The sequence below is a fragment of the Thalassophryne amazonica genome, chromosome 21, assembly GCF_902500255.1.
Source record: "Thalassophryne amazonica chromosome 21, fThaAma1.1, whole genome shotgun sequence".
Classification (NCBI taxonomy): domain Eukaryota; kingdom Metazoa; phylum Chordata; class Actinopteri; order Batrachoidiformes; family Batrachoididae; genus Thalassophryne; species Thalassophryne amazonica.
In genome coordinates, this window is record NC_047123.1 from 10,190,988 (window position 1) to 10,218,490 (window position 27,503).

The 27,503-nt window shown below is 39.5% G+C and overlaps 1 protein-coding gene across 6 annotated transcripts in view; it reads left to right on the top strand.

The window, feature by feature from the left end:
* Positions 1–27,503, top strand: part of LOC117503180 (nesprin-2) — a 189,943-nt gene that overhangs the window by 112,826 nt on the left and 49,614 nt on the right. For all 6 annotated transcript variants that reach the window (XM_034162379.1, XM_034162376.1, XM_034162377.1 and 3 more), the window contains 13 exons: positions 1,103–1,285; positions 4,007–4,156; positions 4,517–4,693; positions 9,845–10,000; positions 10,090–10,233; positions 12,460–12,630; positions 14,707–14,840; positions 14,975–15,134; positions 21,948–22,130; positions 24,488–24,601; positions 24,706–24,860; positions 26,631–26,778; positions 27,301–27,392. In XM_034162379.1, the coding sequence (XP_034018270.1) occupies positions 1,103–1,285; positions 4,007–4,156; positions 4,517–4,693; positions 9,845–10,000; positions 10,090–10,233; positions 12,460–12,630; positions 14,707–14,840; positions 14,975–15,134; positions 21,948–22,130; positions 24,488–24,601; positions 24,706–24,860; positions 26,631–26,778; positions 27,301–27,392 (1,967 nt within the window). The remainder of the gene's footprint in view (positions 1–1,102; positions 1,286–4,006; positions 4,157–4,516; positions 4,694–9,844; positions 10,001–10,089; positions 10,234–12,459; positions 12,631–14,706; positions 14,841–14,974; positions 15,135–21,947; positions 22,131–24,487; positions 24,602–24,705; positions 24,861–26,630; positions 26,779–27,300; positions 27,393–27,503) is intronic.

The following is a 27,503-nucleotide window of genomic DNA, read 5'->3' on the forward strand; positions in this document are numbered from 1 at the left end:
GAGGTTTTTGGGTCCAACTTTTTATTAGAATGCTAAAACTGTCACAGACTAAAGGGCTGTGCAATGGAACCCAGAGGGGCAAACTAAAAACTTTACCTATTAAACTTGGCCTTTGTTGTGTTCAGCGGCTCTCCACGAAGTCCGAACACATCAGTTTTTGGTGAGGGGCTCCTTCCTGTTGAAAGTAGAAGGAGCCATTTATTAACAATCAAGTTGTACAGATTTAGTGGTGAGTGGCGTCACCAAATGAGAGAGTGGCTAAGGTAAGTATCTGCCTGTGTAAATTGTGGTTTAAAAATATTTCTTTATATTTATAGAAGTAAACATGCACACCTTTACCTCTCAATGGATGTTATCTATGCTACCAAACACTCCTAGTGACACTTTCACCCATTTAGTGGTGACAAGAAGTGGTTATTTGAGGTTTTTAGCTTCCTAAACAGACTTACATTGCACAGCTGTTTAGCCTGTGATGGCTTTAGCATTGTAAGGCGATGCTGGACCAATCAGTATCATTGTCCATGAATCATTCTAAGGCTCCCCCAAAAGGGCAAAAAGGAAAAAAAAGGGTATTTTTCCCAATGTTCAATTTATTGCAGAAAAACTATTCAATAACTTCCCTAATTTTGCATAAAAAAAATTCTTTGGCATGCTCCCTACATAAACCAAATCACCCCTAGGGAACCCCAGAAGGGCAATAAATACTATTTTTCTCACTTTTACGTTTATTGGGAAAAATAAAAACTGTTCAGTAACTTCTCTAATTTTGTAGAAAGTTTTTTGAGAGGCTGCCTACACCCAAAGAAATCTCATTGTCCTTGAATTGTTCTAAGAGCCCCCAGGACCCCCAAAAAGGACAAAAAAAAAAAAAGCCACTCTATTCAGCTTATTGCAGAAAAGCTGCTCAATAACCTTTTCTCAAATTTTCATAAATACTCTTTGGGAGACTGCGTACAGGACCCAATAACCCTCCAAAGACACAAGGTACCAAAGACTTAACTCTTCCCCTGAGGATTGTGGCAGGTTGACACTGAAGGTAAATGCCATTCACACAAAGTCCTCACTGCAATACGTAATAAACCAGAGTGATTCTGCCGACTAGGACTTCTCTGCACAAGTGGAAGCCATATCAGTCCAGAGAACCTCCTTATCCAGAGACATCGCTTCGATGCACCGCCTGATGGGACTTGATGGTCCTGTGGTTCAAGATGAACTCAAACAGCTAGAGGCCAACTGGAATCAGCTGACCACGGACCTTTCTAACATACAGGACCAACTGCAACAAGTAAGCAGACTGTATGTACACAAACTCCTCTCTTAGAAAGACGTAAAAGATCTGCTGTAAAGCTGCCACCTGTAAAATATATAGTTACTGTGTGAGGTGGAATGATGTCATCTTAGTGTTGCTGGATGATTTCACCAAACTCATGCATACTTGTCCTTCATAAGGATGATGTACACAATCTGACAACTAGATGGGTTGGTCACTACCACCCAGGGTGGCAAAATGTTTGGTATAAGCATTTTGGTTACCTATCTATAGGCACTAAAGTATGATAACTATCCCTGGGTGGTAACTGTAGCCAAGTAGAGTCAATGGTCCAGTCATATTGAAAAGTGTACCACTTTATGTTTCTGGTGAAAGGGATTCCATAAAAGGTATAGTTTGGGCTATCTATGACTAAATGTTGTAGATGTAGAGTTATGGGATAAATCAACAAACATGGTACCTTAGATCAATTTAGCTTGGATATGGGTCAAAACGTCAAGTTGCTTCAGTTTTGTCAAAAGTGATGCAAACTATTGATTGAGCAAATAGGATTCATAAACGGACTGTGTTGAACGCTTGGTCTCCAAAATAATGGTCAAACAAGGTTAATGCCCATTAGATTCTATGACATATGAGACGTAACCTCGTAACATAACTAAGCAGGACAGGTGGTGTACACTATTCCTTTTAAGAACCCTGTTAACACAACCAATACTATACATCACTCTACCAAAACTGGATCGCTGGCTTTGTCACCATTTTTCTGTTTGTACCCCATAACTCCACAACATTTATTCTTGATGGTCCAAACTCTGGTGAAACCGATAATGCAGTATGCTTTTCAGTATTATTGGAGAATTTCTTAAATGTTGACCCCTGTGTAATCCTTTATTGACCCCTACCTGGCTACAGCTGCCACCCTGAGATGATACCTAGTAAATTATGGGTGATAAGTTTTGCCACCCGAAGTGGTAGTGCCTTACCCATTTTTGGGGTCTGGACCATGACCTAACAGACAATATTTCAGCTTTGGAGTCTTTCCCACTCCTCCAGTCAAGTCAGATTAACCATCCATCAGTTGCACAGGTTTACCGTGTTTGAGGGTCACAGGAGGGTGCAGCCAAGTTGGCCAATAGAACAAACACGGAGCAGAGATATAAACGACCTAAATTACAAGGAGAAAATCAAAAGATGAATTACAGTGTACTTATTATACTAAGACAAAAACCTAATACTCTGTAGTAGCTGTTCATTATTCAGTGGGGAAGATGTGCTGAAGTATGAAAAACATGGGCCAGATCAGTACTGCTGTTTATCAAAAATAATTAGGAATCGTCGGTGAAGAAAAATGAAACCTGGTTCAAATCACTTTCGGTGTGATTGAAGATAAGAGGTTTGGAGGATTTGGAAAGGAGGACACATTTAATTTTGTTGACCATCTTTCACCTGAGAATGAAAGCAGGTATTCTTCAAGTTAGGCAGACGGTTTATTTAGATGTTTTAGAGAAAGGCAGCAGCAGCTTCAGGATAGGTGCATTAAGTATTAGCTTCTAAATGAAAACTTAATGTAACAGGCCATCGGGGTCACATCTAGGAGTGTGTGTCGGTGCCGCACATGACAACCAGCACAATGCATCACTGCCCTTGGCAACCACAAAGGCAGACCACCGCTCCGCCCCCACATCCAGAAAGCAGCCATTGAGTTTCATACTTGGGCATCCTCTTGGCCTCTTCCAGTTGCTGTGGTTCTCAGCACTGAGGCACATGTGTGATGGATTGTGCATCATTTGGCCACAGTGTCATAGCTGAAGTTCCCCTATAATGCAAAAAGTCTACCTCATTGGGTTTCCTTAAATAACTGTTCATTTAATGCAAAGTCATTCCAGTGGTACCCAAGGATTCTCCAGAAGTGCCTGGTATCAAAGTCATCCAGTCGTCATCTTTGGCCACTGGTTAGAGTTAAAGTCTCACAAACCCACAGAATGGCTGAAACCACTTGGACTTTTGGTCCGTCGTTCTTTTTCAAAGGTCGATATCACTGTACATGTCTGTCTGGTACCCACATGTCTCCATAAGTTCTTCTCATGAAGTCATAATAAATGTACATTACAACAATGCACAAAAATACCAAATTATAGAGCTTCTAAAAAAAAATTAAACAGACTCACTTTTGTTATATTAGTGTTTCCAAAGCTGTGGGTCAGCAATGTCTGTGTGAATCTGTTTACTCCAGACTGCATCAAATAGCATCCACTGTATTTTCCATCATGTTTATTTGGCAATCTTCCTTATTTTTGGATTTTAAAAGTCCATATGTGAAGTAACAGCACAGGCTGTGGTGTGCACATGCGCTACGCTAAGTTCCTGTTTGTTGTTTAACTCCCTGCTGTGCTTAAAATGTGGAATTTAAAAGTCCATATGTGAAGTAACAGCACAGGCTGTGGTGTGCACATGTGATCCATTAAGTTCCTGTTTGTTGTTTAACTTGCTGCTGTGCTTAAAAAGTGAGTCCTACATACAAAAGAAAGGTGTGACTTATACTTTGGGAAATACGGTAGCACAAACCTCCAAAAGGTGGACAGCTGGGTGCAGTTTAATGATGTGCTAAACATGACTCTTCAGGGGTATAGAGTATATACTGATGTTCTTTATGGCTGCCTAAAGTAAATTTAAAAAGATTTAATTCATGTAAAAAATTAGATGAATCAATTCCGTCTGTCTCCGTGTGTCTCTTAGCGGCTGCTGTCTGTGTGGCCACCACTAGAGGTGCTGTCTGACCTGCAGTCGTGGCTGAAGAAACTGGAATCCAGACTGAACCAAGAGACAGAAATGATCCTCAAGATCAAAGATGCTGCTCAAATGAATGAAATCCTGCAGAACATTCAGGTATCCTTCTCACTGCTTCTGCACGGTTTTAGATCTTAATGACTGCCAATTTTGATTTAGAGTTGCAAATATCTTGTATTTAATGCAGAAACAGGTTGATCTTAAATGATGCTTGAAAAAGAAGGAATCTATTAAAATAAACCCTTTATATGCAGTGCAAAATGATAGAGAGAAGAAATTAAGAGGTTACTTTGGAAATAAAAACCTCTTATCAAGTGTTCATATTGGCTAAAGTATTCAGAGGTGTGATCATGCAGGCTCGTATGTGACTCGAAGAGCAAACTTCAACATTTCTCTGATTCTACAGAGAAATTTGTCAGATTCCCCCCCCCTAATTTTGTTATTTATGTTGCCTTCCAGGAGTTAAAGGCAGCTGTGGTGATCGGGCAGCAATTTCTTGAGTTCCTTTGCAAGTCTGGCCCACAGGTGGTGGAGGTGGACCTCCAGGATCTCTGGTCCAAGCGCACAGCATTCGCAGAGGAGCTTGGTGCCACCACACTGCAGCTCCTGGACCTCCAGAGGGACCTGGAGAGCCAGGTCTGTATCTCAGCTGGGCATAACTGCGATCTTCGATGCTGATGCCACCGTGCTGGTTGGCAAGAGACGCTGGACCTACTTGGCCTGCGGTTTACCTATCCCAAATTTCAATAATTGCAATAATTTAGTTCATTTGACAGGGAATATGTATCTTGACATTACTGAATATAGTCCAGAGTTTGCCAAAACGTCCTTGAATTTTCCTGTTATAGAGAAGGTAATATGTGCAGAAGGTGTTTCCAAAAATAATAAATACAATAGACCAAAAGGCACTTGCATAATATAAAACTGCATATAATAAGAAATTAGTTCAGCTCGGGGAGCATGCACATTGCTGTACTGTACTACAGAATTGCCCTGAGTTCTGGTTTGCAACCACCCAGGCAGACAACTGGTCCATACCCTCCAACCCAAAGTAGGCATCCGTACCCCCCAACCCAAAGTAGGCATCCGTACCCCCCAACCTAAAGTAGGCATCCGTACCCCCAGCCCAAAGTAGGCATCCGTGCCCTCCAACCCAACGTTGGCATCCGTACCCTCCAACCCAGCATCCGTACCCTCCAACCCAACGTTGGCATCCATACCCCCTAACCCATAGTAGGCATCCGTTCCCCCTAACCCATAGTAGGCATCTGTACCCTCCAACCCATAGTAGGCATCTGTACCCTCCAACCCATAGTAGGCATCTGTACCCTCCTAACCCAAAGTAGGCATCTGTACCCTCCAACCGAAAGTAGGCATCTGTAACCCCTAACCCAAAGTAGCCATCCCTACCCTCCAACCCAAAGTTGGCATCCGTACCCCAAAGTAGACGTCCGTACCCCCTAACCCAAAGTTGCCATCCGTACCTCCAAACCCAAAGTAGGCATTCCATACCCTCCAACCCAAAGTAGACATCCCGCGGTTGCAGTCAGGTGGTGAGTCAGTGTCCCTTTGACCTTTTCCAAAATCAGGATTCTATGTTGTATGGTTGAATGAATGAATGAGTTTATTTAGCACGCATATAAACAAAACAAAATACCAACATAAACTCTTACTAACATAAATAAAAAAAAAACAAACAAAAGAAAAATACAACAATAACTCAGTTTCTCAAATTGGGTGCAGCCGAAAGGGCATGGGCTGAAGCAAAAGCTTATAAACGCCCACCCCGTACACCCGTTACTATCCACAGTTAATACACTCAAATAAGATAGAAATCAGAAAATAACATAACTAAACAGAATAGAACAATTTCATATTTACATTTTACATTTACATTTTATATCTACATTAGAATATACTTAGGTACTAACAATTGCATCAATGGCATTCCATTATTTTCAATTAATTTAAAGCTTAACACATTTTTACCTTCTAAGCAATTAGAAATAGTCTTGCACCCTGATCTTTACTGGCATAATGTCATACACCAGATACTGTTCAATGTCTATACAATAGTCTACACTTCTTACTAACTCTATAAACATTTTTTACTCGTTTGTGTACTGTGCTAACATAATTTCTTTATATTTCTTTTTGAACTTATAAATGTTTCCACACAGTTTAATGTGGTTGTCCAAATGATTCCATAATTTAACTCCACATACCGACACACACCAACTTTTCAGAGTAGTTCTTACATAATTTACTATAAAGTTACCACATCCCCTCAATCCATACTGTCCTTCTTTCTTACAGAACAGTTTCTGTATATTACATGGCAGTTCATTTTTATTGGCTTTAAACATTAGTAATGCCGTATGAAACTTTACCAAATCAGTCATTTTTAATAATTTTGACCTGATAAACAATTCATTTGTGTGGTCTAGATATCCTACTTTATGCAAAATTCTAACTGCACGTTTTTGTAATATAGCGAGGGGATGTAGTGAACTCTTATAGTTGTTACCCTATACTTCTATACAGTAAGTTAAATAAGGCAAAATCAATGTACCATATAACACTCGAAGGGCATCATGCTCCAACAAATATTTAACTTTATTAATAACTGCGAGACTTTTGGAAACTTTACTCTGTATATATCTAATGTGCTTTTTCCAGCTTATTGTTTCATCTATTATTACATCAAGAAATTTACATTCTGATACTCTTTCAATTTGAACACCATTTATACATATCTTTATCTCAGAGTTTACTTAGTATTTCCGAAAAACATTATTTTAGTTTTATCTAGATTTAAAGATAATTTATTTGTGTCCATTCAACTTTTTAGTTTATTCAATTCCTCATTAATAATACGGGTAAGTTCACTATAATTTTCATTTGCATAAAATATGTTTGTGTCATCCGCAAATAAAATCATTCTCATCATTTTTGATATGTTAAATATGTCATGTATATATAAATTAAATAATTTTGCTCCCAAAATTGAACCTTGGGGTACTCCGCATAAAATCTCCAAGTTATTTGATGTAAACTCACCCATTTTCACAAACTGCTTTCTCTCCGTTAAGTAACTCTGTATCTATTGCAGTGCAACTCCCCTAACACCATACATTTCTAATTTTTAATCAAAACTGAATGATTAAGAGTATCAAAAGCTTTCTTTAAATCTATATAAATGCCAACTGCATATTTCTTTCTCTCTATAGCATTGGTTATCTCCTCTATGGTTTCAATTACTGCCATTGAAGTGGACCGCTTACTCCTAAAACCATATTGGCATTCATTAAGAATTTCATACTTTCCAATAAATGACTCTAATCTATTGTCATATAGCTTTTCCAAAATTTTAGAGAATTGTGGGAGTAAAGCGACTGGTCTATAGTTTGTAAAAATATGTTTATCTCCACTTTTAAATAGAGGGACAACTTTAGCCATTTTCATTTTGCTTGGAAATTTTCCCGTTATAAAAGATAAATTACAAATATAAACAAGTGGTTTGACAATACTTTCTATTACTTTTTTAACCAGTATCATGTTAATATCTTGAAAATCAGTTGAAGATTTACTTTTAAATTTTCTAACAATAGTAATAATTTCAAGTTCATCTACAGGAGAGAGAAAAAAATGAATTTCTATTTCTCTTAATAAGTATTGGAGCATCAGGACCTTTACCAGAAATTTTATTGGCCAAATCCGGGCCAATATTAACAAAAAAATCACTAAAATGATTTACAGTTTCACTCATCTCATAGTTATCTTTACCCTTCTCAATAAAATAATCTGGATATATCGTTTTTCTCCTTTCATGCTGCATAAGATCTTTTAATATTCCCCAAACCTTTTTTGTATCACATTTATTCCTTTCCAGTTGTTTTCTATAATATAATTTTTTACTAGTTCTTAATAGCTCTGTTAGTTTATTCTTATATAGTTTATATTTTCTTTCAGCTTCCTTAGTTTTCAATTTAATAAATATTTTGTAAAGACTATTTTTCATTCTACAAGCATTCTGTAGACTTTTGGTCATCCAAGGACGTTCCACAAATCGTTTTTTACAACTATATTTGTTAATTGGACAGTGTGTGTCATATAGTTCCATAAATATCTCCATAAACTTACTATAAGACCTGTCCACCTCTTTCTCACAATAGAGAAAGTTGGTTCAAAAGTTGAGGCCCATAACATGATTTGGCAGCCATCTTGATAGCTATCATGAATTTTGAAAAAAGCCAAGCTGGAGTACTCCGTATACCTGGTGGATTCTTAAACTATACAGACTAGACTACTCAAAAATGAAAATAAATGATTGTAACCAGGTATACTTACTGCTGTACATACTGAGGTAACTGTGTGCTGAATAGGGCTTCAGCTTTAGTCCAGGACCTTCGCAAACCCAGACACTTCGAGCATGCGTTAATTCCACAATAATCGCAGTGTCATCTGCCATCAATTTCAGTCAACCTTTCCTCATCAACAAAGACACATCAATCAATCAATCAATCAATCAATTTTTTTTTATATAGCGCCAAATCACAACAAACAGTTGCCCCAAGGCACCTTATATTGTAAGGCAAGGCCATACAATAATTATGTAAAACCCCAACGGTCAAAACGACCCCCTGTGAGCAAGCACTTGGCTACACATAAGCTCTTGGACTCCACACCCAGTCCACACAAAATGGTGTAGGAACCAGAACACATCCCTGATGAATGCCAGAATTCACTCACTGTGATCCTGGTCTGCACAGCACTCGCAGTACCTAGGCAAACTATGGTGTCCAGTAATGTCTTGGGAAAATTCTGGGAACTCGTAGGATTTCCCCAAGACATTACTGGACAGTGCAGCTCAGTCAGTCGAATCAAATGTTTTGTGAAAAGCAACACAGACTTGAAAGAACCACTGCCGATATTTAAGCTTGCAACCAAAATCAATATTACCAAGATATCAAAATGAAATTAATTTAACAACACAGAATCACATGAGTGCAGTTAATTTAAACTAAAAATTTGTATTAACTAATCAATCAATTATCTTAAAAACAAGTAACCCGCACAACTGACTTGGCGGACAGGAGTATGAACGGAATTTTCCAAACCGCTGGCAGAATGCAAGGGTTCCTTTGATGCTCCTCTGGTTCTGCCAACCTGCTGAAACGACTGTTAATCTATCTTGTCCATTTTAATGAGCACTTTTAAATTACTATATGCTTTGGAAACACTTGTTCAGCTTAAAAGACTTCATTAAAGATGTTTTATGATCCTTGCTCCCCCTGGTCCAGTCTGCGTTATCCACCTATGATGTAATTGATAACAGATACTCTGAGTGCGTATTTCATACAGAAATACCATGATGGTCATCACTATGAAGCCCTCAGCTCAGCTTTTATGTGCAGTATTTTAATACCAGTTTGACTCAATTCCACACATATAGAAATACAATATAACTGTTTTATTCTCATATGCACCTTAATGAGGATTTTTTGTGTATTTAATGATTTTCCACATGGAACGACTGAAGATTTACATATTAATACTAATTTATTGCCCTGACATGGTCTAGTATGTTGCATTGGCACAAATGTCATCTGAAAGTTTAAATTATTAGCCATCAAAAATCCATTTCAGGCAAAGCGTAAAGCAATTGGCTTTGTGGAAAACTTCAGCTTTGGGGCTCTCCAGATGGAATAAACCAAAATGCAGCGTTCCAGCTCTGGCTTGTACTTCGACACATGAATCAGGTCTGATGTGGCTTTACTCCTTCAGATCCGCGGAGCTGAACAGATGTGCCACATTTGCACCATCAGAGAGAAGCGGCTGGCACGTTTTCGAAACTGCACAGCGCTGCAGGAGAAGAAGCTGAAGCAGCTGCAGCAGCTGAGCAGTCAGTGCGAGGCCCATAGGGCTCTGCTGGAGTGGGAGGTACGCTCAAAAACCCGGTGCGTGTTTGGGCGCCGCACGCCCTCCTGCCATGCAAACATGTCATCCTGCTCCCTTTCATTTCCTTCCAGACTTTAGCAGACAGAGCGATGGAGGTGGATGTGGCGGTGCAGGAGCTGAAAGTCACACATGTGCGTGCTGAAGGCGGAGGAGGCGTCACCTTTTCTGAGCAGGCGAACTGCATCAGTGATGCGTGCAAGGGCATCGTTCAGCAGGTGAAGTGAAACGTGCTGCACTAAGAGTCACAAGAACTCAAAGATGTTTTTGGTGTCCAGAGACTTGAACTACATCAAAGTGCAGAAACTTATGAATGATTTTCAGTGGCGGCTCCAGAGGATTTTTATTGATGGGGTGATGTGATCATTTAGTGGTGGGATGTCAGAATTATTAGTAAAACCACAAATCCTCATACGTTGGCACAGTAAGTAAAACAGTCAAAATAGGGGACAGAGGGGCTGATGCGTAACGTACATGCGCTACACACCACAATATAAATGTATGAGTAAATATACATCTCTGTCATGGTGTCTTTGGCTGCGTCAGACCTCATCATGTGATCTCATCATGTGACCTCATTGTGAAGTCATTCATATCAAGTCAATTACACATATTTTGCTGATCAGTAGACACTTTAGATCATCCATCTAGACTTCTTGGTTGTTGAGACACACAAAAAAGGTGTTTTTTGACCTTTGACCAGACTATTCCCAAATCAAATCAATTCCATACATCTATCTGGATAACGTTTCCCACATATTCTTCTTATTTATTGAGATATAGGAAAAGTGTTTTAAAGACTGTTTTGACCAAACAATACAAAAATGAAATCCTCTGTAGATATCTGTCCTTGTGATATTCAAACCAGACTTGACCCAGCCACTTTTTAAACTGTACTTTATACATATGAAAATTCAGTAAGGTATATCTTATATATTATATTCCTATTCTAAGGTGGAACTATGCCAGTATACAAAGGTATAGCTAAAAAGGAAGAGTAAAATAGGAGAGTAGAAAAGAGTAGAGTAGAGCCACTATAGGGGCCTGGTCTTGAGAACCAGGGATGGTAGGTTAAAAAGCTTTTTTATCCCATGGGAACTCTCCCTACCCACCCAAGCAGCTCAAGAAAAAGGTATATATATAATATAATATGTAATAAGACATAAGAAGGATAAGACATCACAGGAGAAGATTGTTATCAAACACAAAGGAACCAACTATTTGTAAGCTACGATGAACGTTGCTAAGGCCAGCTAGATAAGCTAACGTTAGCTGTTAGGTATAACTAATTGTATCCCATTCCTCCCATATTTACTTAAATATAATAATATTAAAACGGGGGGAACAAGAAAAAGTATGTTTATGAAATATGCATATTTCATAGTTAAACAATTTTTTGTGGTGTCTTGTTTTTCTTTTTTTTTGTGGTGTACAGTAGTTGTCATTGTACAGGGGTGGTACAATGAAATTGTGGGAGTACCCCTAATTATGTTGTACTCCCCCTCCCCCCTTTCCCTGTACAATGACAGTAAAGACAATTCTATTCTGTTCTATCTCGTCATCTTATTTGTTGAGATGTACAAAAAAGTTTGTTTGTTTTTTTGGACCATGTTTTTCTTGACCAATGATCCAAACTACCCCCAAATCTAATCTAATCTACTCTAGATATCTATCTGAGGAATATTACTACCAAGTTTGAAAGGAAATCCATCCAGCTGTTTCTCCAAAGAAGCCTAACAATAGACATCCATTTCTTTGTTTCCTGGTTCCTAACCTCGACCCCATCGAGGTTAGGAACAATTGTGGTTGAGGTTTGGTCAATTGTGCGGTTGACAAACGACAAGTGCACATGTTAAATAAAGTCATAATAAATGACCAGAAAATCAAAACCAAAGAGGAACCACTGCCTGAGGTCACTGCACTCACACCCTTTACAGGCAAATGTCACCAGATTTTTGTAATGTTTTAATGATTTTGGTCACTGTTGAAAGTGTTGAAATCTTTCCTATTTGCTTAAAATAAAATTGTTTGCAATGTTATTTGCCAACTTATCTTCTTTCACATCAAGTTCAGGCTTGTTGTTTTTGTTTTTATTTATTAAGGCTCCATATAATGTGATTTTCTCATCTGTTTAGCATCACCTTGATCATATGACCTTGTTATTTTACCTCATCACATCAATATCACAAGGAGATTGAATTATTTTATTTGGGGTCTATAACCCCATCAAGTCCCACCTTGGAGCCGCCTTTGATTTTAATGCTGCTCAAGTGTCTGATTTTAAGCACAGGGTTATCTGTGGCTGCATGGACTTTCTTGTTACAATAATTTTATGTCTTAAAATAATATTATAAGTCTTTAAATACGTAACTTATTCATCATTAACATATATAGTATATTGCATTAAAAGATGTTATCCTCTTTGCCTCGGTGAACATTTGCAGCTGGCCTCTCTTAGACCGTCCCTGAAACAAACTGTGGAGGAGTGGAAGCGTTTTGAATCAGACCTGAGGAAGATTTCAGACATTACCACCAGGGTGCGCTGTGTTCTGCAGCATCAGGGAACCCCACTGTTCTCACTGAAGCAGGCAGAAAGACACAAGGACCTGCTGGAGGTGAGCAGCTGTCCGTGCACGCCAGCTCCTCGTGCACGTGAAGTGGTTTCAGCTTTAAGATGATTAGAAAAAAGCAGATGTGTTCAGATAGGTTTTTTATGAATGAATGGATGGGCAGATGGACTGAGAGATGAAAAGATGTATAAGAACAGATGGAACGATGGCTCAATAAATGGGTGGTCAAATAAATGGTATGATGAATAGATGGTTGGGTGAAAGGAGAAATGAAAGCACAGCTAGCTGGATGAGACAAATGTATGAATGGATGAGCAAAAACAGATGGATGAAGAATACATGGATGGATGATAGACAGACAGAAAATCAGTGGATGAGTAAATGCATGGTTGTCTGTCTATCCATCCATCGTTACACCTATCAATCCAGAGACAAATGGATGGATGGATATATGGATGGAAGGATAGACAAATAATTGGATGGATGGCTGTATGGATGGATAAATGGATTAATGGATAGATGGATGGATGGGTGGATGGATAAATAAATAGGTGTATTATTAAATGGATGGACAAATAAATGGATGGATTGGTGGGTGTAAGGATGGATGGCTGGATAAATAAATGGATGGATGGCTATATGGATTGATGGGTGTAAGGATGGATGGATGGATATATGAATGGGTAAATGGACTGATGGATGGATGGATGGATGGAAGGATAGACAAGTAATTGGCTTAATGGCTGTATGGATGGATAAATGGATTAATGGCTGTATGGATGAATGGGTGGCTGGACAAATAAATGGGTGTGTTATTAAATAGATGGATTCATAAATGGGGTGGTGGGTGTAAGGATGGATGGCTGGACAAATAAATGGATGGATGGCTGTATGGATGGATGGGTGGCTGGACAAATAAATGGGTGTGTTATAAAATGGATGGACAAATAAATGGATGGATTGATAAATGGATGGATGGCTATATGGAGTGGGTGTAAGGATGGATGGATGGACAATTAAATTGGTGTATTACTAAATGGATGGACAAATGGATGGATTGATGGGTGTAAGGATGGATGGAAGGATAGACAAGTAATTGGAATAATGGCTGTATGGATGGATGGGTGGCTGGACAAATAAATGGGTGCATTATTAAATGGATGGACAAATAAATGAATGGGATGATAAATGGATTGGTGGGTGTAATGATGGATGGCTGGACAAATAAATGGATGGATGGCTGTATGGATTGATGAGTGTAAGGATGGATAGATGGATGGACGGACAATTAAATGGACAGACAAATGGATGGATTGATGGGTGTAAGGATGGATGGAAGGATAGACAAGTAATTGGAATAATGGCTGTATGGATGGATGGGTGGCTGGACAAATAAATGGGTGCATTATTAAATGGATGGACAAATAAATGAATGGGATGATAAATGGATTGGTGGGTGTAATGATGGATGGCTGGACAAATAAATGGATGGATGGCTGTATGGATTGATGAGTGTAAGGATGGATAGATGGATGGACGGACAATTAAATGGACAGACAAATGGATGGATTGATGGGTGTAAGGATGGATGGAAGGATAGACAAGTAATTGGAATAATGGCTGTATGGATGGATGGGTGGCTGGACAAATAAATGGGTGCATTATTAAATGGATGGACAAATAAATGAATGGGATGATAAATGGATTGGTGGGTGTAATGATGGATGGCTGGACAAATAAATGGATGGATGGCTGTATGGATTGATGAGTGTAAGGATGGATAGATGGATGGACGGACAATTAAATGGACAGACAAATAGATGGATTGATGGGTGTAAGGATGGATGGATGGATGGACAAATAATCAGCCATCCATCCATTTAATAATTATTAAATGGATGGCTGGATGGATTAATGGGTGGAAGGGTTGCTGGAAGGGCAGCTACCTGGATAGATGGATTTGCTTTAGTTTGACATCATGAACTTAAAAGTTCTTGCAGCTTTGGTGTTGATTCAGTTGTGGGAGGGGTGGGGGGTCCCCGCTGTCAATCTGTCACTTCTTGTCAATCATCTTGCTCGCTGGTTGAAGCATGAAGTGTGAGCATGTTTTTCTGTGCACAGCGCCTCCAGCAGACTGCAGAAGAAGTGGAGGACATGTGGGTGTCTGTGGAGCGATCCTATGACGGCGCGGTGAAGGTGCTTCACCGTGGAACAGCTCAGTTACTGTGCGAACAAATGGAAGAAGAACGGAGACGGTCAGCAACAGGAAATTTAAGCAGCCTAGTCTAAAGAAATAAATAATTTCATAGCCTTGGACTGCTTGAATTATCTCACTGCACACATCACGTTTGATCCATTTTTATTTGCAAATGTGCTTTGGGCGTGTCAGGTGGAAGGAGGCTTTGAAGGAGCTAAAGGAGGAACACGTGAAGCTAGAGGAGACACTCCGACTGTGGCTGGAGTACACGTACCATAGGCAACACCTGCAGCGTCGGTGGGAGGAGCTCCGCAGCTCCTCCCACTCACCCCAACAAGATTCACAGGACGTGGTGAGTTCAAGACAATGTCAGGAAACGATCCACGCATAGGTTGTCAGTTTGAACCCACACAGGGTTGTTGGTTTGAACCTCTGTGTTGTGACGTCTTGAATATTGGCACGGTGCAGACAGGCAGCACCGACTTCTGAACACAACACAGGCTTATTACTGCTGATGACCGGAGGTCAGGGTTCTCGTTTGGCGAGATCGAACATCACACAACCCCGTGGAAAGGATTTTGTCTGAATTTAGCTGTGAAACAAAAAGAGAACAAGGAAGATGGTCCATGACAGAGTGTTTAATCAGACAAATCTATATTAAAAGACAAGTGGTGTGTGTGTGTGTGTGTGTGTGTGTGTGTGTGTGTGTGTGTGTGTGTGTGTGTGTGTGTGTGTGTGTGTGTGTGTGTGTGTGTGTGTGTGTGTGTGTGTGTGTGTGTGTGTGTGTGTGTGTGTGTGTGTGTGTGTGTGTGTGTGTCTTTTGATCACAGACAAACTGGGGAGAGCTGACATTTGCCGTTTGGTATACTTATGTATTTTGGGTCAAGGATAAACAACACAAAAAAACGGAAAGTTGATAGGACTAATTTTTTTTTTTTTTTTTAGAGAAATTAGGGATATTAAGTAAAACAAAATGGACAAACGCGAACAATGGACGTTGATATCACCACTAGTCAGCCTCTGGTAACCAGACAAGCTCTGAACAAAGAAAATATCTCAACCTTGCCATTTGTAAAACATGACATCAACTAAATGTCCCAAATAATAAATACAATTATTCACAAAACCTTCTCATTTTAATTTCCTGCACTTTCAGTTAAAATCATTATAGAAACATTGCAGAATTTATTACCAACCTTGAAAAATGTCAGCTACCTATTTTGTAAATACTACCCAATCTACATCCCATGGATCCCCACGGGCAACATGCTAGTTAACCTTTTTTTTTGTGATTGTTCAACAGCAGTTGTGTTCTAAACCTCAGCTAACTCCACACAGCCCAGCAGAAAGGATTGAGGTTGAATGTAGCCAAAGCAGGCACACGTCCTTCTTCCATATCTATATAAGTACAGTAGTGTTCAGAATAATAGTAGTGCTATGTGACTAAAAAGATTAATCCAGGTTTTGAGTATATTGCTTATTGTTACATGGGAAACAAGGTACCAGTAGATTCAGTAGATTCTCACAAATCCAACAAGACCAAGCATTCATGATATGCACACTCTTAAGGCTATGAAACTGGGCTATTAGTAAAAAAAAAACAAGTAGAGATGGGGGTGTTCACAATAATAGTAGTGTGGCATTCAGTCAGTGAGTTCGTCAATTTTGTGGAACAAACAGGTGTGAATCAGGTGTCCCCTATTTAAGGATGAAGCCAGCACCTGTTGAACATGCTTTTCTCTTTGAAAGCCTGAGGAAATGGGATGTTCAAGACATTGTTCAGAAGAACAGCGTAGTTTGATTAAAAAGTTGATTGGAGAAGGGAAAACTTATACGCAGGTGCAAAAAAGGTGTTCATCTACAATGATCTCCAATGCTTTAAAATGGACAAAAAAAAAAAAAAAAACAGAGACGTGTGGAAGAAAACGGAAAACAACCATCAAAATGGATAGAATAATAACCAGAATGGCACCCATTGATCAGCTCCAGGATGATCAAAGACAGTTTGGAGTTATCTGTAAGTGCTGTGACAGTTAGAAGACGCCTGTGTGAAGCTAATTTATTTGCAAGAATCCCCCGCAAAGTCCCTCTGTTAAATAAAAGACATGCAGAAGAGGTTACAATTTGCCAAAGAACACATCAACTGGCCTAAAGAGAAATGGAGGAATATTTTATGGACTGATGAGAGTAAAATTGTTCTTTTTGGGTCCAAGGGCCACAGACAGTTTGTGAGACGACCCACAAACTCTGAATTCAAGCCACAGTTCACAGTGAAGACAGTGAAACATGGTGGTGCAAGCATCATGATATGGGCATGTTTCTCCTACTATGGTGTTGGGCCTATATACTTGAAGAGGTCATGTTGCCTTATGCTGAAGAGGACATGCCCTTGAAATTGTTGTGTGGGCCGCCAGAAGAGGAGGTACTGCTGGCCCACCACCAGAGGGCGCCCTGCCTGAAGTGCGGGCTTCAAGCACGAGAGGGCGCTGCCGCCATGAACACAGCCGGGGTTGACAGCTGTCACTCATCAACTCATGACAGCTGTCACCCATCTCCACTTCATCAATCCACTCCATAAAAGCCGGACGTCATCTCCACCTCGCTGCCGAGATATCATCTACCTGTGAAGGTACTTTCTCTGCTGACTTAAACTTAAATAATAGTCTGAACTCTTTTGCAGCTGTTTTCCTGTGGTGTGCCTTATCAGCTGGATTGGCGTTTGGTGTGAACAGCGACGGCTACGCTTCACACCCCAACCAGATAAGTGGTTTAACAGGAGCTGCACGAGTGTGTGATTAGAGGTGGAGGTGACTTTCCACCTTCTGACTGTTTTTGTTACTGGGTGTGCACACCCACATCTCACTGTTTGTGCTCCACGCCAGCAGTACCAGATCCGACAGTCGGGGACGGTGATCACCTGGGAATTCGGGACTTGGCGGCTCCAGTATTCACCGGGTTCTGTGGCGGTGGAAATCGTGTGGTCCCGGCTCTTATCAGGACAGACGTCTTCTATCCTCGAGCCTGCCCACACGTCACCTTGGTGTATTGACTGCTATCAGATTCTGTGATTGTCTGTATAATCATTGTGCACATTCACAACATTAAATTGTTACCTTTTGGCTCATCTATTGACCGTTCGTTTGCGCCCCCTGTTGTGAGTCCGTGTCACTACACTTTCCCCAACAGAAATGGGTGTTTCAACAAGACAATGACCTCAAGCACACTAGTAAACGAGCAAAATCTTGGTTCCAAACCAACAAAATTAATGTTTTGGAGTGGCCTGCCCAATCCTGGACCTAAATCCAATTGAGAACTTGTGGGGTGACATCAAAAAAGCTGTTTCTGAAGCAAAACCAAGAAATGTGAATGAATTGTGGAATGTTGTTAAAGAATCTTGGAGTGGAATAACAGCTGAAAGGTGCCACAAATTGGTTGACTCCATGCCTCGCAGATGTGAAGAAATCATGAAAAACTGTGGTTATACAAATAAATACTAGTTTAGTGATTCACAGGATTGCTAAAAAAGCAGTTTGAACATAATAGTTTTGAGTTTGTAGCATCAACAGCAGATGCTACTATTATTGTGAACACCCCCTTTTCTACTTTTTTTTTTACTAATAGCCCAATTTCATAGCCTTAAGAGTGTGCATATCATGAATGCTTGGTCTTGTTGGATTTGTGAGAATCTACTGAATCTACTGGTACCTTGTTTCCCATGTAACAATAAGAAATATACTCAAAACCTGGATTAATCTTTTTAGTCACATAGCACTACTATTATTCCGAACACTACTGTAGGTCCTGAGACCCTGGTGCTTATCACTGGAGGTCATACGAGGGGTGAATGAGACGTTTTTGAGCCTGACCCAGAAAAAGTAGGGTGTGTTTCTCCATCTTGTGCATTTTGATGAACCAGCATTTCTCTAGAATGTGTGAGGTTTTGACTCACTGGGTGCAATGTTGAGAACTATTGGTTTCTCAGAATGGAAAAAATGGAGAACCACGCCTTACTTTTTCTGGGTCAGGCTTAAAACGTCTCAATCGCCCCTTGTACTTCACCTTAATTTTATGTCTATGCCAAGATCTGGTGGCCACTAAGTCCACCGTTGCTTGTTAGTAAAATAAAAATAGGGCTGCAACTAATCCATTAATCATTATATTATTTTTTTGTCAATTAGTTGTGAGGTCTGTAAAGTATGTCACAAAAATTTGTGAAAAATGTTGAGAAATGTTATCCATTGTCCATGATGACACTTTCAATTGTCCTATTTTGTCCACAGCCCAATATAGCCACTAATTTCATATTGAGGCATTTTGGATTTAAATGTTGATCAGTTAACATGAAACAAAGTGAGAAACTTTGAGGTAGATGTTCCCTCAATGCAGCAACTTGTTTGACTTTCATGAACTTCTGTCATTTTGTAGAATTATCTTTTTTGGCATTTGACTCACCTGTTTCTCATTGGGGTTGGTTCATAGGGTTTATTATTATTATTAAATTCCTAAACTGATTACCTTTTTTCTGTCTTTTTGTGGGCAAATGGATTTGAAGAGTCCAGTTAGTTTGTACTTAGGGCTGAAATCCCGGCAGCGGTCTGCACTGTTTGTTCACCTCATCACTCGTTTTCATGCTGTATTATGTTGTTTTGCACAAAACAAGCCTCTCTCCTCTTCACTTATTTGGGACCATGGTGTATTTTTACATGATGGACCTCTTCAACAGTGCACAGAAAATTGCATTTCAGAATACTTTAATTCTAACCATTTATGGGAAAATAAGATGTTTCAAAAATTCGTTGGGTAACAAGGCAGCACTGGTGTTCTGGTCACGCTTTTGTGATGTGCTTTGATGCAAAAGGCTGTAAATGGTGCAGAGCGGCATAAAAGATTAAATACTGCCATTAAATATAATTAACTTAATAAATATAATCACATAAGATGAGATTCCAAAATGCAAAAAAAGTGTGTGTATATATATATAAATATATATATATATAAAATGACGTGATCCACCAATGTAAGTTTGCATTGAAATTTAAAATACTTTTACGTGTTAGTTTTACAATAAAGCAGTTTACATAACATCTGTTCAAATGTGAATAACTTTACTGGAACTGATGTAGTGAACCCAAACTTGCAGACAACACTCAGACGTGAGGTGTGTCTAAAACCCAGGTGATTTATTGTACAAGATAAGTGCAAAAAACATCCAAACAGTTCAAGAGCACAAAAAGTAAATCCAAATCAGGAGGTGACAAAAAACAGCGAAAGAAAAACTAAGAGGCCTGAAGACAACAGGTCTTTGAGCCCGCTGAGACCAACAGTATAATCACAGAACAAGCGACAACAGAGAGCAGGTGAGTGCTTAAGTACTAAACAAACTAATAAACAACAGGTGTGTAAAATTCAGGGAGCTGGAATAACAGACACAAGTGACAACTAAAAGAACACAAGGTAACTGAAAACTTAGACATGTGAATGTAAGTAAAATAAAGCTACATACAAGCCAAGAAAATAATGCAGCAGCAAACATGGAAACTCAGAAGTGAACGAAGTGCAACAACTAACATGAAAACTAAGAACAAAATAAGAAGGCAATCAAACACAAACCACAAGAACTAAATAACCAAAAAATATATCAAGGACTGGGGACTGAACACACACATTATAACACACACACAGGAGGCATGGCAACAGACCATAACACAAAACCAGAAGCATTCAGGTCTCAACACAAGCCTTAACCAAAAAGCACAAAACGGACAATGGACTCGCATACCACAGAAACCAAATCAGATCCTGTTCTGGATCAACATGAGGTTACACTCACTGATAATCTGCCATATTGTGTGTATAACACACATATTTCATCCAGTATAGTTTATTTAGAACTTTAGTAAACAGTTAAAAAAGTGCCATATCACTGTGCAATAAAGTAACAAAAAGATCCAGAATCCACATCTGGATCCAGACCAACACTAATAATAATTTAAATTGTATCATTTTGTACAAGAAAGTGTGTTATATAAAGTGTGTCATCTACAACAAATTCACATCAATATTGACATTAAGGTAATGCAAATTAATTAAGCACAAACACAGTTGAACAATTTAATAGCTCATTTGAATACACAATAAAAAAAATCTAAAATGTATGTATATAATTTAAACTATAGCACGTTAATATCATGTCCCCAAAATTCTAAGAAGAAAATCTTTTTTCTTATTATATTAATATCTGTTAATTAATTAATATCATCCTTTTAATATCTAATTATATTAACAGGATGATCCTCTTTATTATTTCTTAAATGTATATTGGAGATTCCCTCAAAATCTTTGAGAAATTCATGGAAATATCAAGAAAGAAAGAAAGAAAGAAAGAAAAGGGGGAGCCATGGACTGAGATATTAGAGAAAATATCCAGAATTCACATTTGGATCATGTGCAACAACTTATGTTAACAGTATTATGCTTTTGATATGATTCATTATTTTATAAAGTTCCATAGACACAAACTTAAAAACATTTTGAGAGATTGACGAAAATATCAATAATAAGAAACTAACAAAAGTATCTACAATCCACATTCATCTCCTGATAAATACCCAAATTAAAGGTTTATTCATTCATAAGGTTTATTGGAGCAAAAAATCTTTTGAAGTTGGCAGAAATCTGAAGGAAAACAAAAATCTCAAATCTCTGTATAAGAAAGCAGAAATTGACAAATATTAAATGCCTCCTTATATCTTGTAAAAGAAGGAAAAAGTGAGAAATATTTAGAATCCATAATAACATCCTCACCAACAACATTTAATGAGTTTGTGCTCTTGATTGATTGGATTGATTTTTTTTTTCTCATTGTGTTTGGATAAAAACATTTAGAAATTATTCAAGAATAATTTATTAACAAATGCACACTTTGCACTTTGGAATTTGTGTGTGTGTGTATAATATATATATATATATATATATATATATATATATATATATATAGTGAAAATTTGGATTATTAGAAAAATGAGAAAATAAATTGATTCTGATTGAATGCAATATGTTTTGATAAAATGCTATAGATGTGTAAAAATACAGTAAAGATTCAAGAAGTCAAATTGAAGATCTTGTGTCTTATGTCTTGAGTATCTTTTTTTCTCTTTCATAACAGAAGTTGCAGGACGTCACTGTGGACTTGCAAACGCTGGTTGAAAAGCTGCAGGTGGCTTCCAAGAATCTGACTGAACATCTGGAGCCGCTGGCTGCCAATCTGATCCAATCAGAAACCAAGCTGCTGTCACGTGACATCCTGCTGCTGAGTCGTGCAGCGGAAGAAAAAAAGACGCGTGTTCAGGTAAGAACACGAGGTGAACTAAGGTGTAAGTTCAGTTTTAACACACATTGTTTCCCACTGTACAGATTATTATTTTTTAATTTACTCACTCCTACTTCTTTATAATTAAATATTTATTATTGTTTTACCCGAGGAAACACTTTGGGTTAAATTTAAATTCATGTTGTTTGATGCTTTTCAAATGCACTCTTTTCTTGATCATTATTTGTATTATTGTGTATCAACATGTCAATTTCTCTATATTTTTATTCAGACATTTTTGATCTATTGACACAGTGAAAGTAGAAGGATCTCAGAGAACACATTCCTCTGCCGAGGATCCACATTCCCCCTTTAAGGCCATACAACAACTTAAAATCCTTCACCCATGTTAGTGTGCCACCCTCGTCTGAAAATCCAACAGATCTGGATCGTTATCTGGATCCGGACCAAAGTGAATAAATACACTCATGGATCCTGAACCTTTGATTCTGATTACAACCTTGAGCCTGATCCTTTATCTTTGTTTGATTGGTGACCTGTGATCCTGACCATGAACTCCATCATCTTTAATCCTGATCTGTGATCCCAATCACAGACCATTGACACAGTTGCTGATCTTTTAACCTGGATTGTGTTCCACCATACATATCTATGAAGCTGATTTTTCATCCTGATCAATGAACTTTGCTCTTGTTCACTTGTCTTCGATCCTGATCCATGTTCCACATTACTCATCTTTGATCCTGAACATTGAGCACAGATGTGATTGCTAAACGTGCTGCTGATCACTGATCTTTGAACATGATTTTCCATCCTGATTATTGATAGATAATCTTTATCATTCAACTTTGATCCTTATCGTTGAATTCTGTTCCCAATATTTGACTGTCATTACTGCTTGATTTGGTCCTATAAATTGGGATCAAAAGAATCAGAATAAAGGAGCACATTGTGATATTCTATTCTTGTACATCCTCATTACTTAGCGCTTGCTTCCCTTAGGCAGTATTATTAGACAGCATTGCTTAAATTTTCATTGTTACACAGATGATACCCAGCTTTATCTATCCATGAAGCCAGAGGACACACACCAATTAGCTAAACTGCAGGATTTGTCTTACAGACATAAAGACATGGATGACCTCTAATTTCCTGCTTTTAAACTCAGATAAAACTGAAGTTATTGTACTTGGCCCCACAAATCTTAGAAACATGGTGTCTAACCAGATCCTTACTCTGGATGGTATTACCCTGATCTCTAGTAATACTGTGAGAAATCTTGGAGTCATTTTTGATCAGGATATGTCATTCAATGTGCATATTAAACAAATATGTAGGACTGCTTTTTTGCATTTACGCAATATCTCTAAAATTAGAAAGGTCTTGTCTCAGAGTGATGCTGAAAAACTAATTCATGCATTTATTTCCTCTAGGCTGGACTATTGTAATTCATTATTATCAGGTTGTCCTAAAAGTTCCCTGAAAAGCCTTCAGTTAATTCAAAATGCTGCAGCTAGAGTGCTAACGGAGACTAGAAGGAGAGAGCATATCTCACCCATATTGGCCTCTCTTCATTGGCTTCCTGTTAATTCTAGAATAGAATTTAAAATTCTTCTTCTTACTTATAAGGTTTTGAGTAATCAGGTCCCATCTTATCTTAGGGACCTCATAGTACCATATCACCCCAATAGAGCGCTTCGCTCTCAGACTGCAGGCTTACCTGTAGTTCCTAGGGTTTGTAAGAGTAGAATGGGAGGCAGAGCCTTCAGCTTTCAGGCTCCTCTCCTGTGGAACCAGCTCCCAATTCAGATCAGGGAGACAGACACCCTCTCTACTTTTAAGATTAGGCTTAAAACTTTCCTTTTTGCTAAAGCTTATAGTTAGGGCTGGATCAGGTAACCCTGAACCATCCCTTAGTTTATGCTGCTATAGACTTAGACTGCTGGGGGGTTCCCATGATGCACTGAGTGTTTCTTTCTCTTTTTGCTCTGTATGCACCACTCTGCATTTAATCATTAGTGATTGATCTCTGCTCCCCTCCACAGCATGTCTTTTTCCTGGTTCTCTCCCTCAGCCCCAACCAGTCCCAGCAGAAGACTGCCCCTCCCTGAGCCTGGTTCTGCTGGAGGTTTCTTCCTGTTAAAAGGGAGTTTTTACTTCCCACTGTAGCCAAGTGCTTGCTCACAGGGGGTCGTTTTGACCGTTGGGGTTTTTCCATAATTATTGTATGGCTTTGCCTTACAATATAAAGCGCCTTGGGGCAACTGTTTGTTGTGATTTGGCACTATATAAATAAAATTGATTTGATTTGTAATCATTTAATAAAATCACAAATCCCATTTCTGAAAAACTCAGCTACATATTTGCATTTGCAGGATGATTTGAAGCAATGGAAAGTGTTTGGTGTTGGTTTAGACGCTCTTGAAATGCAGACGGAGAACATCAAGCAGAAACTGAAGACCAGCGCCCGTGACACTGACTCTCTGGAGGTTGGTCACCATCAATCAATCTGATTTATAGTGAGATTACTCTGATCAGAATTTCTTACTCGGAGACTGAAAATAGATTGTTGTTTTTTTTATCGGTCGTGCAGCAAGTTCTTTTGGAGCTAACCGAACAGTTTTCCTCTCTGGTTGACATTGGTGAGATGAGCGACTTTGTCACGCTTGACGATCAGGACCACGAGAGAGTCCGCATGCTCGTGAGGCCATGGATTGAAAATGTGGCTCACGTCGCCACCATGTACAGGTGAAAAAACTCATCGCTTATACACCTGGGGTTAGTTGTCTGTGGTGGTACCAATAAGGTTTTGGGCTAAGAGTCGGTAAAACCATCCATCCATTTTCTTCCGCTTATCCTAGGTCGGGTCGTGGGGGCAGCAGCTCAAGCAAAGCCGCCCAGACCTCCCGATCCACACACACCTCCCCCAGCTCCTCCGGGGGAACCCCGAGGCGTTCCCAAGCCAGCCGAGAGATGTAGTCCTTCCAGCGTGTCCTGGGTCTTCCCCGGGGCCTCCTCCCAGTGGGACGTGCCCAGAACACCTCTCCAGCGAGGCGTCCAGGGGGCATCCGGAAAAGATGCCCGAGCCACCTCAATTGACTCCTTTCGACGTGGAGGAGCAGCGGCTCGACTCCGAGCTCCTCCCGAGTGACCGAACTCCTCACCCTATTTCTAAGGGAGTGCCCAGCCACCCTGCAGAGAAAACTCATCTCGGCCGCTTGTACTCGCAATCTCGTTCTTTCGGTCATGAGCCAAATCTCATGACCATAGGTGAGGGTCGGAACGTAGATCGATCGGTAAATCAAGAGCTTTGCCCCCCCTACTCAGCTCTCTCTTCACCACGACGGTCCGATACAGCGACCATATCACTGCAGATGCTGCACTGATCTGTCTGTTGATCTCACGCTCCATCCGTCCCTCACTTGTGTACAAGACCCCGAGATACTTAAACTCCTCCACCTGAGGCAAGGACACCCCACCGACCTGAAGAAGGCAAGACACCTTTTTCCGGTTGAGAACCATGGCCTCGGATTTGGAGGTGCTAATCTTCATCCTGGACACTTCACACTCAGCTGCAAACCGCCCCAGTGCACACTGAAGGTCCTGGTTTGACGATGCCAACAGAACCACATCATCTGCAAACAGCAGCAGTGGTTAAAATTTATCATTACACAAAATAATAATAATAAATAATCTTTTTCCTGGTTCTCTCCCTCAGCCCCAACCAGTCCCAGCAGAAGACTGCCCCTCCCTGAGCCTGGTTCTGCTGGAGGTTTCTTCCTGTTAAAAGGGAGTTTTTCCTTCCCACTGTAGCCAAGTGCTTGCTCACAGGGGTCGTTTTGACCGTTGGGGTTTTACATAATTATTGTATGGCCTTGCCTTACAATATAAAGCGCCTTGGGGCAACTGTTTGTTGTGATTTGGCGCTATATAAAAAAAAATTGATTGATTGATTGATAAATATCCGTGCTATGGAACATTTTACAGTCTTTGACTGTAGACTAAACTTGTGTATGAACTAGTTATTGTGCAAATAGCCTGGATTTTCTTCTCCTTTGCGAACACTTGATAGCTCATAAAAACTGACTGGATAGACTCAAAATCTATCTTTCACCTCCTCGTGATTCCACATCTCAAGAAGGTTCTGTTGACCTCAAACAAACCTTCTTTGGACATAAGCACCACCTCCTCTCTATGTCTTTAAGTACAACAGTCGCTGCTATCTTGGCCTTAGACCAGGACTAACAGGCTTAAACTGTGTCAAATGGATGGACTAAAGTTTAGATTTTTGGACTAGACGGGTCTAACTTGTCTGGTCTGTCCCCATAGCACTCCACCACTTTTAGTCTTTGATTAAAGTTTGGGGTACTAAGCCTTCGTCTCGATCTATCTCCCTAAGTACTGCTTCATAAAACCAAGCCCTGGAATACAAACGGACTATATGAGAAACCACTTATAATGAAAATAAGCGTGAATGCGCTATAAGGCCGTCTTCTTTGTGGGCGTGCTGTTTTTCAGAGACGTGCAGACCAACCGCCAGCGTGTGCAGATCTTTGAGCGGAGGTGTGAGAAGCTGAAATGTATCCTGGAGAAGCTGGACTACGAATCAGTATTCATGAAACCTCAAAGTTACTCCAGCTTGAAGGAAATGCTCATGGTCCATCAGGTACAACAAACTTATCACATATTAATTTTTTTTTATTTTATAAAAAGAAAAAAAATATTCAAGCCGTGTTGAGGCCCAAAGTGAAAAGATGAGTTGAGGCCTAGAATACAAAAATAATTTTACCCTATTTTAATCCTGGGCACTAAAACCAGCTGCGCAGAAAACTCAACATGACTATGATAAACATAACTCCTTAGCTGGTTGTTCTATTTCAGTGAAACTTCACACAGTTGTAGCTCACCATGTGGAGATGTGCATGACCAAAAATAATTCTTGTCTGACATATTCAAGTGGAGATTATTTCGTGTACAGTTGTTGACCAGTTTTGTTCAGATATCACAGAAGATATGCTGTCAACGGTAAGACATGGCATTTTGTGATCCCTTGTTTTAGTTTACAGTATTACTCGAACTTTTAAGAGGACACTGCACTAAGATAATAAATAAAGCTTGTTTTGGTTATACCATGACAAATCAGACCTCCATGTCTCACTGTATCCTGTCCTGTCTGAAACATTTCCAGATGCATCACAGTGAAATCATCGCTGGTCAACAGCTTCTGCAGGATCTTCTCTGTGATGCAGGAAATTCTGTTGAAAAAGAGATGGGAGAGATGTAAGTGGTAGTAAATATGTAGGAATTTCGTATATGTGTCCTGTTTTTTTTTTTTGTTTTTTTAACTTTCATTTTTGATACTGTGTGTGCTTCTTACCCTGTGTGCTGCTA